At 41.5% G+C, this 16,584-nt stretch overlaps 1 protein-coding gene across 2 annotated transcripts in view; it reads right to left on the reverse strand.

The window, feature by feature from the left end:
• Positions 1–4,290: 4,290 nt before the first annotated feature.
• The window catches only part of CHAT (choline O-acetyltransferase), a 33,245-nt gene continuing 20,951 nt past the window's right edge, over positions 4,291–16,584 (reverse strand). For both annotated transcript variants that reach the window (XM_056494832.1, XM_056494833.1), the window contains exons 9-15: positions 15,036–15,136; positions 14,708–14,836; positions 13,344–13,466; positions 12,348–12,489; positions 9,269–9,331; positions 6,288–6,425; positions 4,291–4,939 (exon numbers count right to left, since the gene is read on the reverse strand). In XM_056494832.1, the coding sequence (XP_056350807.1) occupies positions 4,685–4,939; positions 6,288–6,425; positions 9,269–9,331; positions 12,348–12,489; positions 13,344–13,466; positions 14,708–14,836; positions 15,036–15,136 (951 nt within the window). In that variant the 3' untranslated portion in view covers positions 4,291–4,684. The remainder of the gene's footprint in view (positions 4,940–6,287; positions 6,426–9,268; positions 9,332–12,347; positions 12,490–13,343; positions 13,467–14,707; positions 14,837–15,035; positions 15,137–16,584) is intronic.

The following is a 16,584-nucleotide window of genomic DNA, read 5'->3' on the forward strand; positions in this document are numbered from 1 at the left end:
TCCCCACCGCACAGCTGGCTCGGTCCCTACAGCACAGCTGGCTCGGTCCCTCACCGCACAGCTGGCTCGGTCCCTCAGTGCACAGCTGGCTCGGTCCCCACCGCACAGCTGGCTCGGTCCTCACCGCACAGCTGGCTCGGTCCCTACAGCACAGCTGGCTCGGTCCCCACCGCACAGCTGGCTCGGTCCTCACCTCACAGCTGGCTCGGTCCCTACAGCACAGCTGGCTCGGTCCCTCACCGCACAGCTGGCTCGGTCCCTCAGTGCACAGCTGGCTCGGTCCCTCACCGCACAGCTGGCTCGGTCCCTACAGCACAGCTGGCTCGGTCCCTCACCGCACAGCTGGCTCGGTCCCTCAGTGCACAGCTGGCTCGGTCCCCACCGCACAGCTGGCTCAGTCCCTCACCGCACAGCTGGCTCGGTCCTCACCGCACAGTTTATTGCAGCCTGTGTGTTCACGATGTTTGTGTAACTGGAAAATATATACACACTGTAATGCTAGTTTATTTTAGTAAACACAAGGGATGAAGGTGTTTGTGCTGTCCGGGGCGTGTTTGAGGAGCAGCCCTCTCCTCTGTCTCACGGGCGGCACAGCTGCTGGAGCCCCTTCGCATCCTGCCAGCACTGCAACACCGGGAATGCGAGCAGGGACCCGAGGGAGCGGCCCGAAGCCGCCTCACGGGAGATCTGACTGGGGACCGGGCAGGGTCCGCACACATCGGGGCAGGGCGGGGGAGCCGCGGGCGGTGCAGTCCCAGCTCCAGCTCCAGCTCCCGCTCCCTCCCCTTGGATCAGCCCCGTGGCTCCCAGTGGCAGGCCCAGGTTGCTCGAGGGGCCGCGGTGCCCGGCACAAAAAGGAGACACGGTCTTTCCTCCGGTGACTTTTATTTACGGTGCCCGCCAACGAGCTGGATGCGCCTCACAGCGAACACTTCAGGGCGTATATACGGATACAGACAGATAAATGTGTTTCAACAGAGACAGAACGTGACAGGAACAGCATGTGCTGTAAATACACATTTACATTTATCATAAATATATACTTTCTTTATAAAAATAAAAGTATCACTAAAATATTTCTCTGTCTTCTGCAACTCTGGCTGTGCTGTCACAGCCGTGTCCTGCTGTCCCCTGTGGCACAGGGGCTCTGGCAGCACTCCTGTCAAAGGAGTGAGGTCGGGCTCTTGTGCCCTGGAAACACCCCTGTTTTGAAGTCAAACATCTTTTCCTTTTGATCACTGCGAACATGGAATTTCATTACAAATTTTGCTTTTTGATTTCTGCACCCTGCACTGCGTGTACATTGGTGTACACCCACGGGGAGAGAGGAACAATTACCTCCTGAAAGTTCTCTTGCAGGGCTTGTGTGCCCCGGGTCCCACCAAGGGGGCTCATTAAATCACAGCCACTTGTTACATTAATATAGTTACACTTAGTTTGTCAATCAAAATTTTCTCTCTTTTCATACTGAACAATCTATTCCACAGTATTTTGGCTAGAAACATTTTAAAAGCTTCATGTTTGGTTTCCATAAGTGCATAAAAGTGTGTATTTTTAAACTTCATAAAGAAACTTCATCTGCATAACAGAAATAATTTTAAACAAGAACTTAAGAAAACCTATTTCCTGAAATCCTTGATAGATACAGCATGGGCTCACACCACACAGGTTTAGGGAATAGGAGCAGTACAGTCCCTTGTGAAGCTCCTGCTGTCAGTCTGTAATGCCTGTGAATTTTTATCCATCTGTAATTTAACCAGAACCCTCCAATTTAAGCAGATCTGAACCAAGCCTGAAGCTTCCTGCACATAATCAGGCACCTTGCAGAAAGTGCTTTTAGCACAGGTAGTGGGAAAGGTAAATCAGCTACACAAAACACTTCCTCTGCAGGGACTGAGCTCATCAAAGCTGCTCCTTTCAGATATTCAGGCTGAGCACTAAAACCAGATCAGTAAGATAAAGTATAGAATGGTTAGCTAAATAAATAGGAAGTATGGGCGGTCACTGGTCCTCAAGTAAAAGTATAGTGTCAGTATTTTCCACCACCAGTGGCATTTTCCAGAGCTGGAGAATGCAAAACACCCATTACAGCAGCTGTAGACAACTAAGGGACTCTTAATGATAAATTGGTATAAAATATCAGTGTGGGTGTAGATGCATCCTGAGCTCTCAGTGACTGTGTTGAGCACAGGGTCTGAGCTACTGTTAACATTCCAGAAAAAAAAATTAAAATGAGCAACAGGTAATATTTGCAAATACTATCAGTACTTATGTAGCTAGGATTACAAAATAAAAGTATATATTTAATTAGAAGAAAGTTAAAAAATTATCAAATAACTATTAATGTATTTTTATACACTTAAAATATGACTACAATTTTAAACATAAATACTACAAAAAATATGTAGTGCTACATTTATGTTAGAAATGCAAAATGCTTTTGTAGTGAAATGAGATAAAGCAAAATTACCAGGAATGTTTTCAAGTAATTTTTATAATTACAGTATAGTAAAAATTTAAAGTTTTATTTTCAACTGTGTATTCTTTAAGCAAACTTTTGGTCTGACTAACAGTTTTCTTGGGTTTTGCTCATGTATTTTTACATCTTAACTTTTAAATTAGATTAGATGCTAGGAAGAACTTTACTGTGAGAGCAGTGAGGCACTGGAGCAGGTTGCCAAGAGAAGTTGTGGATGCCCCATCCTGGAAGTTTTCAAGGCCAGGTTGGATGGGGCTTGGAGCAGCCTGGTCTAGTGAAAGGTGTCCCTGCCCATGGCAGGGAAGTGGGAACAAGATGATCTTTAAGATCCCTTCCAACCTAAACCATTCTATGATAGCTTTGGGGCAGCTTTTCTGCTATGATATTATTTATGTAACCTAAAACCAGATTTCATATTTGATTTGAACCACAGCTCATGGAGTAGTAAAACATAGATATTTTTCAGTGAAATAAAATAACTTAAAAAAAAACGAGCCCAGCTCTTAATGTCTGCAAATCATCATAGTAGATTTACTTCAACATATCTGCTTGCTCCAATTGATTATCAGGCCCACTGTGCTTTCATATATGGGATTGTGGATATCCTTTATCCTGCAGACTGCTTAATTGCACATATGCCACTCCAAAGAGGGAGTAAAATAATCATGGACGTGGAGAATCTCCTGAATTTGTATCTAGAGTTCTTAAACATGGACATATCTGCCTCTCTAGGTTATTGCAATAAATCCACTCTGCTTTTAGGCTTCAGAGTGCTTCACCATGTGATTGTTCAGTCTACAAAGGAGGAGAGAATATCACCTCTCCATAGGCAAGGGAGCAATCCCTGGCCAGGCCTCAGTGTGTTCCAGCTTGGGCAGCACGGGATCTGCGCTGGAGTTTGGAGTTGTCTTCAGTCAGTGAGTAAGTTGTGTTCTAACAATGATACTGAACACCTCTAAGTAAGCCAGCACATCTCACCTCATCAGAAAGTAACTGGAAATACCAGTGTGTGGTAGGATTCATAGGGAATGAAAGAGATCATGAGAAAAACCTCAAGATAACACTCACATAAAATGGGAATTACCAGACACTGTATATATTACCACTTTCCTGGTTGAATTTACTGTATATTGCAGAGTATGATACCCTACATCTCCTATTAAAAAATATAAAATATAAATCCCTCCAAGCAGGATGATGCAAAGCTGATATGAGTACCAGTACTGGTATTTATAACTCTAGCTTGAAGACTTCCTTATATTGCAAATTTGCCTCTTCATTCTAGTTATTGCTCTTTGATTTTGTGTGGTTGCATTCACTCTCCTGCCAGTCACAGAGACTAAATTAATGCCAATGCAAACAGAAAAGATTTAAGTAGGATTGAAAAGTACTTATGTTTGTGCTTTGCCACTCTGTCAGGCTGGATTTTGCACACTGATAGAAAGAAATAATAATTAAGTCAATTCATTAGGGACAATATTCTCCCAGTTCTCTGTGATGGATCATGTCTCCAGTATGCTGCTTTCAGAACAGGACTGTGCTTGAGACCAGTGCAAACCAGAATAAAAGCTAAATTATTTCTGCAGCATTTTCAAATTGGGGGAAACGTGCAAACACTCGGATTATGTTCCTAAACTCTGTGGAAATGCACAGGGGCCACTCTTCTAAAAATAATCGAGTTTTCTTATATAGTAAATAGACTGGTAGTATTAAATAATCCTCATGCAAAAGTTCAGGATATAATGGCAGCAACCTATTATTTACAGTGTTACTCTCAAAATTCCCAACAGGGGAAATTTCTTTTTTTCTTTACATGCAAATCTTGAATATTTTAGAACTACTTGAAGGAGATATTCATTAATTGGTGTGCCTTAGTATTTAATTTATGTTATATACAAACTTACTCAATTTTTTAGGTGATACAGTGGCACAAGATAATTATGGTCAGGTAATTATGGTACAACACATACTTTTATGACATCCTCCTTCATTCCAGCCAGTGGCACCAAATCTTTTTTTGCTGACCCGTAAGCAAGAGATGATAGATTTAGTACACAGAGTTGTAAATGTTGGCAACAATGAGAAACAAATGACACTTTGGTTCTACACTATTCTATTACTAGTACTATCTTGCCTTTGCACAGCTCATGTTGCTCATGAGGTGGATTCAGGAGAACAATCCCCACAGCCTCCTAGAGCTGGTGGTCACTGCAGCTGTGTGGCTGCACCTTGTTTAGCAGGTGCCTTTGCTGCAGCAGAACTGCATTTGTTGCACAGATCTCTCATTGCTAGGAGGCTTTCTTCCACAGCTTTTGCTAGCATGCCTGAGGAGGTTTCCTCACATTCTTTAAAGCTTGAGATGCAGAACAATATGTGCTCTGGCTGAGGGTTGTAGCATGCCCCATATCCATTGGGCACCACAGGCCCATAGCAGCAGAACATTTCCATAGTAGTAGGAACCTGGTTGCAGGGAGAAGGGAAGGAGTGGTCTCTGATTAATCAGGGCACCTAAATTCAGCTGCTTACGAATTAGGAAAAAGTGAAACTTCTCTAAGGTTTTTAATTTCTTAAGGTTATGTTAAATTTAATGTGAAGACTGCATTAAATTAGAGAAATTAGCATTGTCCACTTCTAATAATAGTTTATAATTGTGATACTGTATAAAAATACTTTAATGCAACTAGGCATTCTATTGCACCCCACTTTAATCATGGCATAATATGGCAGTGGAACACTTTCTCCTGCAGAAAACAAAAGGTGTTAGAAATCTGTGTGTTTCAGACTGTGTACATGGGCCTTCTCAAACAACATTTGCCTTTTTAATGGTGTAGAACAGGCCATTAGTCCTGCTAACAGAGCCATAGAATTGTCAGATGAATTTGCTGTGCAACAGCCGAAGGCCATAAAGCTATTCAGAAGCTCTCTTTGCTCATGGGTAGTTTCCTGCAGAATTTATGTAGTAGCATGTTGGCTACATCCACTCATGTCTGAAAGCCTACAAACATTATGACAAGATCAAATTACTTATTAAGGTTTTATGCTGTGGCATGATATTGTAAGTCTCTTTTGTTGCATAGTCCCAATCTGTTGCAGAGGGGTTAGTGTTTCAGTTAATGAATTCCTACAAAGATTTCTTTTTTCATTAGGACTGCTACTACATGCAATGAAACATTTAATTCTTAGGCTGTATGCTTCCTTATTCATAACATTAAATATAGGAATTATTGACTCAGAGTACCTCTGTATGTGCAAATTACTGTAAATGTCTGTACCTGTCAAAATGTCTGTAAGTCTAAGTTGCATGTCTGCATGGATTGCTGTCTTAAAGCAAATACGGAAGGCTCTCAAAGATATTAAATGTAGCAATTTTGAAGAGTAAAATTTCCTCATGGCTCTTGGCTTTTTGTTTCTCAGGGTGGCAGCCCTTCTGCCTTGTGGCTATACTGTCATTGGACACGAGAGCTGTCATCTCAGGGGAAGGAGGAAAAGAGGGGAATGGGTGTATATGTAACCTGGAAGCAGAGGAAACTGAGCCCTCATGGGAATTTCGCTGAGTTTGTGTGTGTGCATTTCCAGAATTTCTGCAAAGGACTTTGGGATGTTGCCTATGAAGTGATAACAGTCAGTATCTACTGTGCTGATGAACAAAAACTGGATTGAAAATGTGGAGCAATTTGCAGACTTCTCGATGATACTGCTTTTGTTTGCTTGCCTTTTTTACATTGTTCTCACTGTGAGCTACAAGGTCTGGCAGAACACAAATGAATTATCCTTTGCTTGGCAAGAGCAGTGAAGAGGAGACACTCACCTGGCTGGTTGAGAGGATGAATCGATTGCTTGTCAGATAAGTCTCATCTGTGAATATCTCTGGCAGCTCCTTGCAGTGCTCCCGTGCCACCTCCCTGAGCCCTAGCAGGTGATTGTCTATTGCCATCCCAGTAACAGCCTGTGATGAGATGGGATCAGACAACAGCATTTAACTGAGCTTGGAGGCATTTTGACTATTACTGCCTAGTGCTCTGGTCAGAGCTGATGAACTTGGTTTGAGTGATGTCAAGCCTGCAATGTTCAGATGTTACTTTGAGTTTGTACTTTGCTGAAGATCAGTAACTAGAAATTCATATGGTGCTCTGAAGATTTACAAATTAGGAAGGAGACAGTCTTGAGATGTATTATGTGGTGGTATTATCTGTGTGTTCATTGTCTCTCAGAGCTGAATATCATAGGCTGGACTTCTAAAGATGCTGAGGGGAGCATATGGGACAGCAGAAATTTCTAAGCATGTTTTGGTGTTTTCTGTGCATTGTTTGGATTATGTTTCAAGGTGGGGGGGCTCCAAAACACCTCCAAAGTGGAACAACCTTCCATTGCCTCACTGCCTGCATCTCCCTCTGGCAGTTAAAGCACATGCCATTCCATAGAATTTAGATCCAAGGATCTGGTAGGTGTCTGCAACAGGCTGAACAGAATAACAGAGAGATTTGCCAGTGATCTGTCACAGATCTGTGAGCAAGCCCCACTGCTTGAGAAAACAGGGCTAGGGATGCAGAAGCAGCAGTGCCAGCTCACAAGAGCTGCAGCTGAGCCTGCAGCAAGTCCCTGCCACCAGCTGCCCATGCTCAGGTCTCTGCTCTGTCCAGCTACCAGCTGCTCTAGACTTAAGGCATTTATTAGCTTTAAGAGCTTTGCCCTACTAGTAAATGTGACTGAAGATGGCTCATGGGATCAAAAGTCAGCACTGGGGGCTTGGCAGACAGGATAGTTACAGAGTTTTGTTTCTTTAGGAAACCAAACCAAAATTTGGTCCAACCAGGTAGGAATTGCCTCAGATAAATAAGTGTGTTCAAAATCCTTCAGTCCAGGTTTGTTCTTGCTGGTGAAAGTGCTGATTTTGTGGACTGACCTGCAGCTCTTCCATGGCCCAGACTGAAGTAATGTAGGAAAGGGATGCTGAACTAGGGACCAGGGAAACAAACAGCCTGAGAGAAGGCAGGATTGAAAAAAGAGCATGAGCTTGGTTTTCCTCTTAAGGATTAAAAAAAATAAAAGAAAAGCTCTAGTTTACTTCTTCTCTTATGAGAAGAATAATTTTAAAGACTGATAAATGCCTGAAGCAGGGGGTTGGGAGTGCATTCCTGGTTTGGCTTATTAAGAACTAGGCACCCATTGGTAAAGGAGCTATTTGTTCATCAGCCCAGACAGAGATGCTTGCAAAAAGGTAGCATACATCAGCACTGTGTTTATGTTCTTTTTCCCATAGAGGGAAACTGACTTGATAATCAAAGGAAATATTTTGCTATCACACAAGATTTATAAGGCTGTTAGCAATGACATTTTTGCTACATAGATCAATGTCATGTCTGAAGAGAGGCCGAGACAGGCTAACGAAATAAACTGTGAGTCAACGCATAGGAAAAATCTGGGCTAAATTGAATTTTAGAGCTCCACTTTTAAGATAGCAATGCTACTAGTAAGCCTTAACAAGGGGAAATAAAATCATTAAATTGCTTTTTGTTTTGTGAAATAGATTTTTTTTTGTTGTTTTCCTTAGGAGCTATTACATTTCAGTCTGTTATGCACAATTTAGTCAGACCATCTAAGTCTTACCCAGAGTTTAAAGACCCAATGATTACATTCTAGTATTCTGAAAAAGGAGGGGTAGCTTGGTAAGTAAAAATACCTGGAGATATAAATTATTTTTCCAATGGCAGTTTTAATATTTTCCCATGAGCTGCACTGGAGGCTGAATAAATAACTTGGAGGGGAGAATTAATGGGCATTTTTCTTTTTCTCTTTTTATTTTCTGAGAGCTGTTGTACAGAAATTCCACTGGTTGTCACCCAGCAGACCTGCAGTGTGCTGTGCTCATTGTGAGGTTACCCTGAGATGTTTCAGGTGAGGCAGTTGCCCTGAAGTAAGACTTGACTTAGCTTTACAAAACATGTGAAGTCTCAGCTTTTAAGATGTGGGTTCTCAGCACAAGGCTTGAAATGCAGAATTGTTTTTCTTCCCTGCTTCTTTTGTTTCACAGTCCTGCCTGAAAGCAACAATTTGCCTCTTCAGTGCTCTGGATATACCTTTAAAACCACCTCTGAAGGTGAATGATTTCTTGAATATTATAAATATATAAAGAGTAATCAACAATATGGGTTTATAGGCAATGGTCTGAGGCAAAAACCATAAGTAGAAAATTCACTTATCATAGCTGGTTATTAATATTTATTAATTTCAAGAGCTGTATGACTAAGTTGTTTATAGAACAAGTCTGTGCTTTGTCTTGGCACAGTGGGACGTAAGGCATTACCCAGAGTGAATTGTCTCATTTTTAATCAGCAGAAAATGAGTTGTATTTGATATTAAACTGATTTCTTCGCTGGAGGGCATCTCTCTCTTTTATTAGACACTGCATTCAGGTCTTTAAAAGCAAACTTACTATAATCACTCCCTCATTGTTAAGGACCTTTATTAGAAAGGGCAATTTAATACATGAATACATGTTCCAGCCTACCAGTCCATCTGAAGATCAGGTTCCAGATAGGGACCTCTATCCTCTAGTGAAGAGAAATGTCAGAAAATGAATAGATGGTTAGTTTTAGGCTTAGTTTTTTAAAGCTGAGGTTAGTTGGCTGTTTGGGCCATTAGAAATGTTCCTAAGTGTGACATAGTAGATACTTTCCTGTTTGGAGATGACTACATTTTTCCAGTGTTTAAATAGCTAATGATGATGTCTTCATACTTTTCTTGAAAAAGATTACTAGTTCTTATTCAGACAGGCAGTGTTTTACTCACCAGAACAGAGTAATTAGTCTGAGCTGCAATTGCATCCTTAAATTTCTGTATCTTCTCAGAATCCTGTTGGGGTAGTCAGAATACATGTGTTATTGAATCAGCTCCCAGAGAAATAGCATTTTTCATCAACTAACCAGGAGCCAAACAGCAAGCACCTCAAATGTCCTCTGCTCTTGGCTCAGGTGTAAGTGCTCTGACACATGAAAATCCCCAGGGATCAATGTCCTGATCAGCACCAGCACCTGGTCCTGCTGGTGGTTTGTTTGAAGTCAAGAAAAGGCTTGCAGGTCCTTTTTTGTATTCCTTGCATGGATTTTGGGGGTGTAGATAATTGCCAACAGAATCACTGTGTTTGAAGTAGGGAAAATAATTGCCTAGTGTAATTCAGTATTTTCAAAACATACAGGCAGTGTACCTTCTCCAGAATGGTTTATCTACACAATGACAGTGATATTAATGAAAGCCATTACTGGTATTTTACTAGCCAGTCAAAAAATTACTCCCATGTGTGAAAGAGCATCCAAAATTTTCCAAGGCTGCTCTACCCTCCACAGATTCCTCACATTTCAGATAACAAGCTAGTAAATTTTAACTCCTGTCAAATGGCAGCCTTTTATATTAAGGGAAGGATCTTAAGAAGTGCTGCTTTGCTGTACATCAAGTCCAACACTGCAACTCTGGGAGACCCTGAAACAGCCAGAAATGACTGGGTCTCCAGACAAACAGGGGACCTTCAGCTCCTATGGGCGATGAATGATCTTTTGAACAAAGAATTCATTTTAGAAGCAAGTCAAGGTCACCATCAGGGACCTTCAAAATACAAAGTCTGATATTTTTTCACAAGGCTAGAGCTAGGTTTTCGTTCCCCTGTACAGATTAAATTACCAAATGCAGTCTTTAAATCTGATTAATTTACAGCTATTCAAGAAATCTCTGGTGTCAGTAGCTGCTGCTTTTACAGCAAGTGTCAAATGCATGAGATATTTCTCCTGCTGAAGAATCAATCTGACTCAATCAATCTTTGGTGACTGCTCAAGCTATCACTTGAGAATAATTTTTATTTGTATCAGAAGACAAAAGTGGTTTTTTTTTAATTGGATTTGAATTAATGGCTATTAACAATATTTTGGGGAGTTCAAGGCTACTTACACCAAGTGGTGCATCTTTGTCCAGAAAAAAGAATTAACCCCTTCACATTCAGAGCAGTGTGTAGGTCTAAAGAAATCACCTTGGAATAGGGTTGTATTAAATTCATTTTCTAATGTTTCTGTGATACTAATATACATATATATGTGTGTATTTTTGCATGGAAAGATGAAGATGTTCACATCAAAATGAAGATTTATTAATATCTTGTCTATTGGAAGGAACAATCAGAGATCAGTATAAATGTCCTTCATATCTCTTGGTGGAGAGGAGACCAGGAAAACTATCAGTGGTTGGTTTGCATTGTGATTACAGGTTTTCCAGGGGAAATGAAACCATCATCCCCCCAATTCTGTACAGCCAAGGCATGCAGAAGAAAGATATGGGGGCTGAGACTGAGCTCCATTTAGACACTCATGGCATTCTTCAGCTTGCTTGTGTGAAACAGGGCACTTAGGGTGCTGTGAAAGGGATCTAGGATCAGGGATCTAGAAGGATCCATTGAAACAGCATGGTAGGAGCATGCTGGCTCCTGCCAGGAGCACAGCCAGTGTGCCACAGCAGGGGCTGGGACTGTGCTGAGTGCCCTGGCATGGAGAGGAGCGTGCACAGGAAACAGAACTGCTGCTGAAATGTGATCGAGAGCCCTCTGGTCAGACAGGACACTGGCAGCAAATAAAAACAGCCTCTTCTTCCCTGGTAGTGTGGCAGTCACTATTGTGTGCAATAGCATGTGTTGGAGTCATGGTCTGCTGTGAATTACCCACACAGCAGAGGCAGTTACTGCAGGTTTTTTGAGTTATTTTACCATGGGACTTATTGGAGTTTGTTCATCAGGAAATAAGTTCTGAGCATGATAACCTTAAGGAAATTGAAGAAGCAGTGGATGAAGAGAGGACTTATCTAGGCAAACATTCAGACTCCTCTGGGATGTGAGATCTTGGTTTATAATATTCCATTAATTTACACCTAACCTACAGCCCAGCAATGCTTCTAGCAACGTTATGCTAAATTCTAAAGAACAGCCATGTGGGCTGTTGCCACTGGAATGGGCTTACTGTGAAAAACAAACTGTACTGTGGCAGCATTTTGCATCTGAAGCGCCACCTGGAAATTCCCCGTCCGCAGCGCAGTGCAGTGGGTGGAATGGCACAGAGACAGGGGGAGGCTCCCCAGGGATGGGGCAGGACAGTGCACAGGGCTGCTTGTGAAGCTCTGCTCCCAGCTGTACCTCTCTGCATCCCCATCCACTTTGTGCAGAGCTCATGCTTCTGGCAAACAGATGGTGGGGTCTCAAAGAAAGGCAATTTTAATCTTTCTTTATGCAGTATGATAGCAGGACAACTTGGAGAGTTGTTTTGTTAGCTTGATGAAGCTTTTCATCATTAAGGTTCAGCTCCCTCGAGGATCCTATAAGACTCAGTCAATTTCATAGAAACATGCCTTTAAAACAAAAAAGATCAGCCAGAACATGTCCACATATCCAGAAATGAAAGCATGGGTATTACATCACATACTGCAGGCTGCAGCAGAGCTAAGCACTGCAGGAGACCTGCCAGGCAATTCCCCTGGTGTGGCAGTTTAATGATCCTGAACTTTGCATGTTCAGCCTAGATCTCTCCAGGGAGCTGAATTTGGACCTGATGATAGAACATTCATAAGACAGTACTAAATCTAAAATTAGATATTACGTTTCTTATAATGTCATGTTCAGGCACCTTTGAATCTTTTGGATGCTTAAATAAAAATAAGGGAATATTTATATTTAGCTTAATGGTTGGTCTGTACAAAAAGCAAAGTCTGTAATGCTTGCTACCCTGCCCTTTGCCTTTATGCTCTCAGTTAAGAGTTAAAAATGAGAGACTTGGGACCACAGATGCATTATTTACACAGTGTTTTGGCAAAGAAGACAGAGGGAGGCAGCCCAACATACCGACACAGCTGTCTTGTCACCTGCCATTGCTTTGACAAAAGCAAATGCTTCAGAGGTAGCAGACCTAATGTTGTCAACCCTGCCCTCATCGAAGCGGCGCAGGGAAGCGCTCTCGTAGGTTGGGACCAGCCTCCCGTGGCACCTGAGAGGGGGAAGAAGAAAAACAAAGGATGATGATTTTCAAAGAGTCATAAAGACTAAGAGAAATACAGGCTTGGTGCGTTTTATTGTTACAGCCGCACTTTTATTTCTTGCACAGTATTCATCTCAATGTTGATAGAATTGTGTAAGAAGCTTAAAAAAGATGGATGCTCACTCCTTTCTAATATGAAGAGCTGCATACAGCTGTATATGTTTGAGTTATGCACTGCCAGTAAAAAATGACTTGTGTGAAAACAAGTCTAGTAAAACAAAAATTTACTGAAAGATGTTTTATTTGTACTGCATCATAAAATAATTGTGTAATTAATCATTTACTTATGGGCTTGAAATATGTTTTATTTAAAACAAGAGAAAATGCACTGAGTGTGTGAATGAAAAGAATGAGTAAAAGGGGAGTAGGGTGTTATTTGTGAGTTGGAATGAAAACCCTCACAGCAACTAGGACAGATTATGAAAACTGTTGTTTCATTTGGGTCCAGGTATGCAGATACTACTCCTTGCTTCAGGAGACAGACTGTGTCTTTCAGCTGAAGCAGGTGGTCTCAGAACACAACCATTCCTTAAGGTTTTTATTGCAAACATGGGATTTATATCATGGCTGGGATTTAGATGAAAATCTTGGGCTAGGTAATTTTTGAAGTTTTATTACTAGAATATGCAAGAGTACATGAAATATGTTAGCCAGGTATCAGTTTCTTTCTTGTCTGCCCTACAGTCATTAGGCAAGATTTCCATGCAGGAGGCATTTGTTTGAATGTTGAGGGAAAAATGGACCCTCTGTATAAAACCCCACTACCTTGTGTACCTTGTTCCTATGAACTGAACTAACCTTACCTGTAGAATGCCAGCTGAAGTGCTACTTGAATGTAGGCATCTGGGCTGATCTTTTGTTTCTTAATAAATTCCTTTCCATAGTGCTCAAATTTGTAGGCAATAAAATCCAGATTCTCCACTGTCCTGGAAAACAAGCAGAAGGCAGTTACTGCAGGGGTAGATGTAAGAATCTCATAGAATTGCTAAAGTTGGAAAAGAACTTTTAGATCATCAAGTCCAACCTTTAATCTACTCTACCTTTTTCACCACTAAACCATATTCTGTCCCATTTCTGTTTGCAGTTAAAACCCAGAGATCTTTTCCTGCCAGTACCCTCTTAGAGGTGAGTGGCCTCTGCCCTCCTGCTCTCTCTGCAGACAGTCCTGGCCTTTGGTAACTTGTTCCTAGTCAGTAACTTTTATTCATACAGATTCTGCACCAGGCTTGTTATCTGCAGCCTTAACTGTGGCACTTGTCTGTTCATTTGAGTAAGATACCTTTTTTATAAAAAAACCCCCAAACAACAAAAAAACTCCCAAAATCCAGCAACCTTCTCCCAACCTTAGTGTTTCCATCCCTGAAGCCTGAGCAAGGGTCTCCTTTGCTCTTGACAAATTTCTGAGAGATTTACTGGTGTGAGAATTGAGTGCATTTAAAATCTGATGAAGGCCTTAAGCTCCTTGCAAGATTCAATTTAGAGGACTACTCCCTTTATTAAAGAACACAAAGGAGTTATTCTGCATCCTGAATGTTTTCACTCTTATGTATCTTTCTAGACACTTTGAGGTCTTATCTAATGCAACCACACTGGACATGCTTACAGCTGATCATGCAGACAATTAGTTAATCCTTTACAAAGAGATCACAGGCCTGAATGTTGAGAAAAAAATCCTATTGCTACCCTGATCCCCAAAGATCATGCAAATCTTTGACAACCTGGAAACAAATTCAGAAAAACTAGATTTTGTAGAAGCAATATTAATGTAAACAAATTACTTTCCTAAATTCAAATTGTTTATTCAAACCAGTTGTATTCTACTGTCCTCTATATGTACCCCTATTGCCCTGGCTTCAGATTGAGTCAGCTCAAACCCATAGGAGATATCCACAAAAACAGAAGACCTGCATTGTTTGCATCCTGTGCAAATATGGGTAAGCTGTTTTTCCAGTGGTTTTTAGAGTTCCTAATATTTACATGGAAGGAAAGCAATGGTAATGCAATTCCTGAATAGGGACAAGTATCTCCAGCCCATAAGGGACCTATCCTGCAGAGAGATGCTAGATTTGTGCAGCTTGGTAAGAGGAGGAGCAGGAAGACAAGAGGGAGCCCAGGCAATGTGCTGGGTAGTTCCCAGCTTGCAGTCATGGCTGAGAAATGTTTCTACCTTTGGAGCTTTTCTGCTGCTGATGCCAAATGTGTCTGAATGTCAGGGGAGCACTTCCACCTTAGTCTCCGTGGAGCAGGAAGCTCGCTCACCGAGTCAGCTCGCACTAATTTCTTGGAACTTTCTTTCCTGTTGGCAAGTCAGACAGAGCTCATTAAGTTCACAGGAATAAATCAATTTATTAAACACTGTTCTTTTAGCAGGTGCATTACTGCTTTTCAACAGCTCTATGTGTCTTAGTGGCCCCTGTGTATCAGGGGAAATCTGCCAGTGGCAGAGGCTTCCCAGGGGCTGGAATGGGTGTGAAATGCACAGAGAGGGAACTCACATGTGCCTGAGCAGGTACTCAGTGCACTGCACCATCACGATGCCATCGAAGGGAGAGTGTTCACACACGGCCCCGCAGAGTCCGTCTCTTCCCACCACAAACTGAACAGGGAAAAGAACAGGTGCAACACAAACAGGCAATAGATAGTGCTCTGGGTAAGTTGTCCATGATGGAAACCTGACATAGGTGGTTTTCTTATTCCCCTGTGGTTTTCTTATCGCTCATATCAGGAACTTCCTTGCCCTACAAATCAGTGGGTGATTTACAGATTTACTGCAGGAGACTTGCTTGTGTTCTGATAGGTGTTGCACTTTCATGTTTCTGTTTGGGACTGAATCCTGGCAGAATGTATATTTTAGCAATTCCCAATGGAATCTGAAAATCTGATTTAGCATCTGCTTTATGGCACAGAAAACCCATCAGTACAAAGACAGGCCAGGGCTCTTCTTCTACTTTTGAGGACAATAAAACGTGTATCTGGGAAATCCTTAGGACCTCATTTTATTAAAAGCTCATCCTTATTTGATAGCTTTCTCATAGCTTATTTTGAATCTTTTATTTTTAGATGCTTTCTTCATTTCATGCCCCTCTTATTAGTCTTCATTTTTAATTTCATTGTGTACACATGTCACTGCTGGTGGCAACCTGCTGTTTTCCAGTTCTGTGATACACCCATGTAATTTGTAATTTCTCCATCTCATACAAAAGCAGATGTCTAGGCCCATACTGCAGCTTTGCTGTCCTTTTTCTGGGCTTTTCCCCCACACTTGCTTTGAAGTGCATTTGGCTGGAGCTCACCCACTTAGCTCTCTCTTGCACATTTGTATCACACACACATCCTACCTCCCTGCTTTCCATGAGGTTTTCAGAATGGGGGCATGATGAACAAGTTCACCTGGACATTTTCTGAAGCCTTACTGCAAAGGTGAGGAAGAATATGGAGAGAAAGAATAAATTCTACTGTGAGAATGTCTTCTGACACAATCTATGTTTGCATAGAAGGAAATGAGATCTTATTTCCCTAAGAATTTCTCTTCACCTTTGGACTACTTTGGCTTGAATACATCTGGAAAAATTAAGCTCTCTCACACTCTATACAATTTTATTTGCTTTCTGCTGCTTTATGATAGTAGACAAAAAGAAAATATTGTTTATTCTCATCTGCTTGAAATAACACTTGGCCCTGCAAATAACAGGGTTCTAACTGTTCTAAAGACAAATGGTTTGTTCTTCAAAGGAGTCTGCTAATAATGTCATTTGCAGTGGCATTAATCAGGAATGATTCCTGAAATGTATTTGCTCTTGGGTAAGCTGGTGCAAGTGAAATTATTTTAGGGGTTTCTCTTTTCATATTGCTGTTTTTAGATATGGCAAGAGCAGCAAGCATTATGCAAGCAATGTATCAGTCAGGGTTTTTTCAATTTTTCATAAGGTGTCAACATTGTTGACAGTTGGAGATTAATACATCACTTCACTCTGGGTCTATTGCAAAGTGTGGAAATAACAGTGTGATGCTTTAAAATATGACAATCAAAATCTGATGGGAAAA

This window comes from Oenanthe melanoleuca, chromosome 6, assembly GCF_029582105.1.
Source record: "Oenanthe melanoleuca isolate GR-GAL-2019-014 chromosome 6, OMel1.0, whole genome shotgun sequence".
Classification (NCBI taxonomy): domain Eukaryota; kingdom Metazoa; phylum Chordata; class Aves; order Passeriformes; family Muscicapidae; genus Oenanthe; species Oenanthe melanoleuca.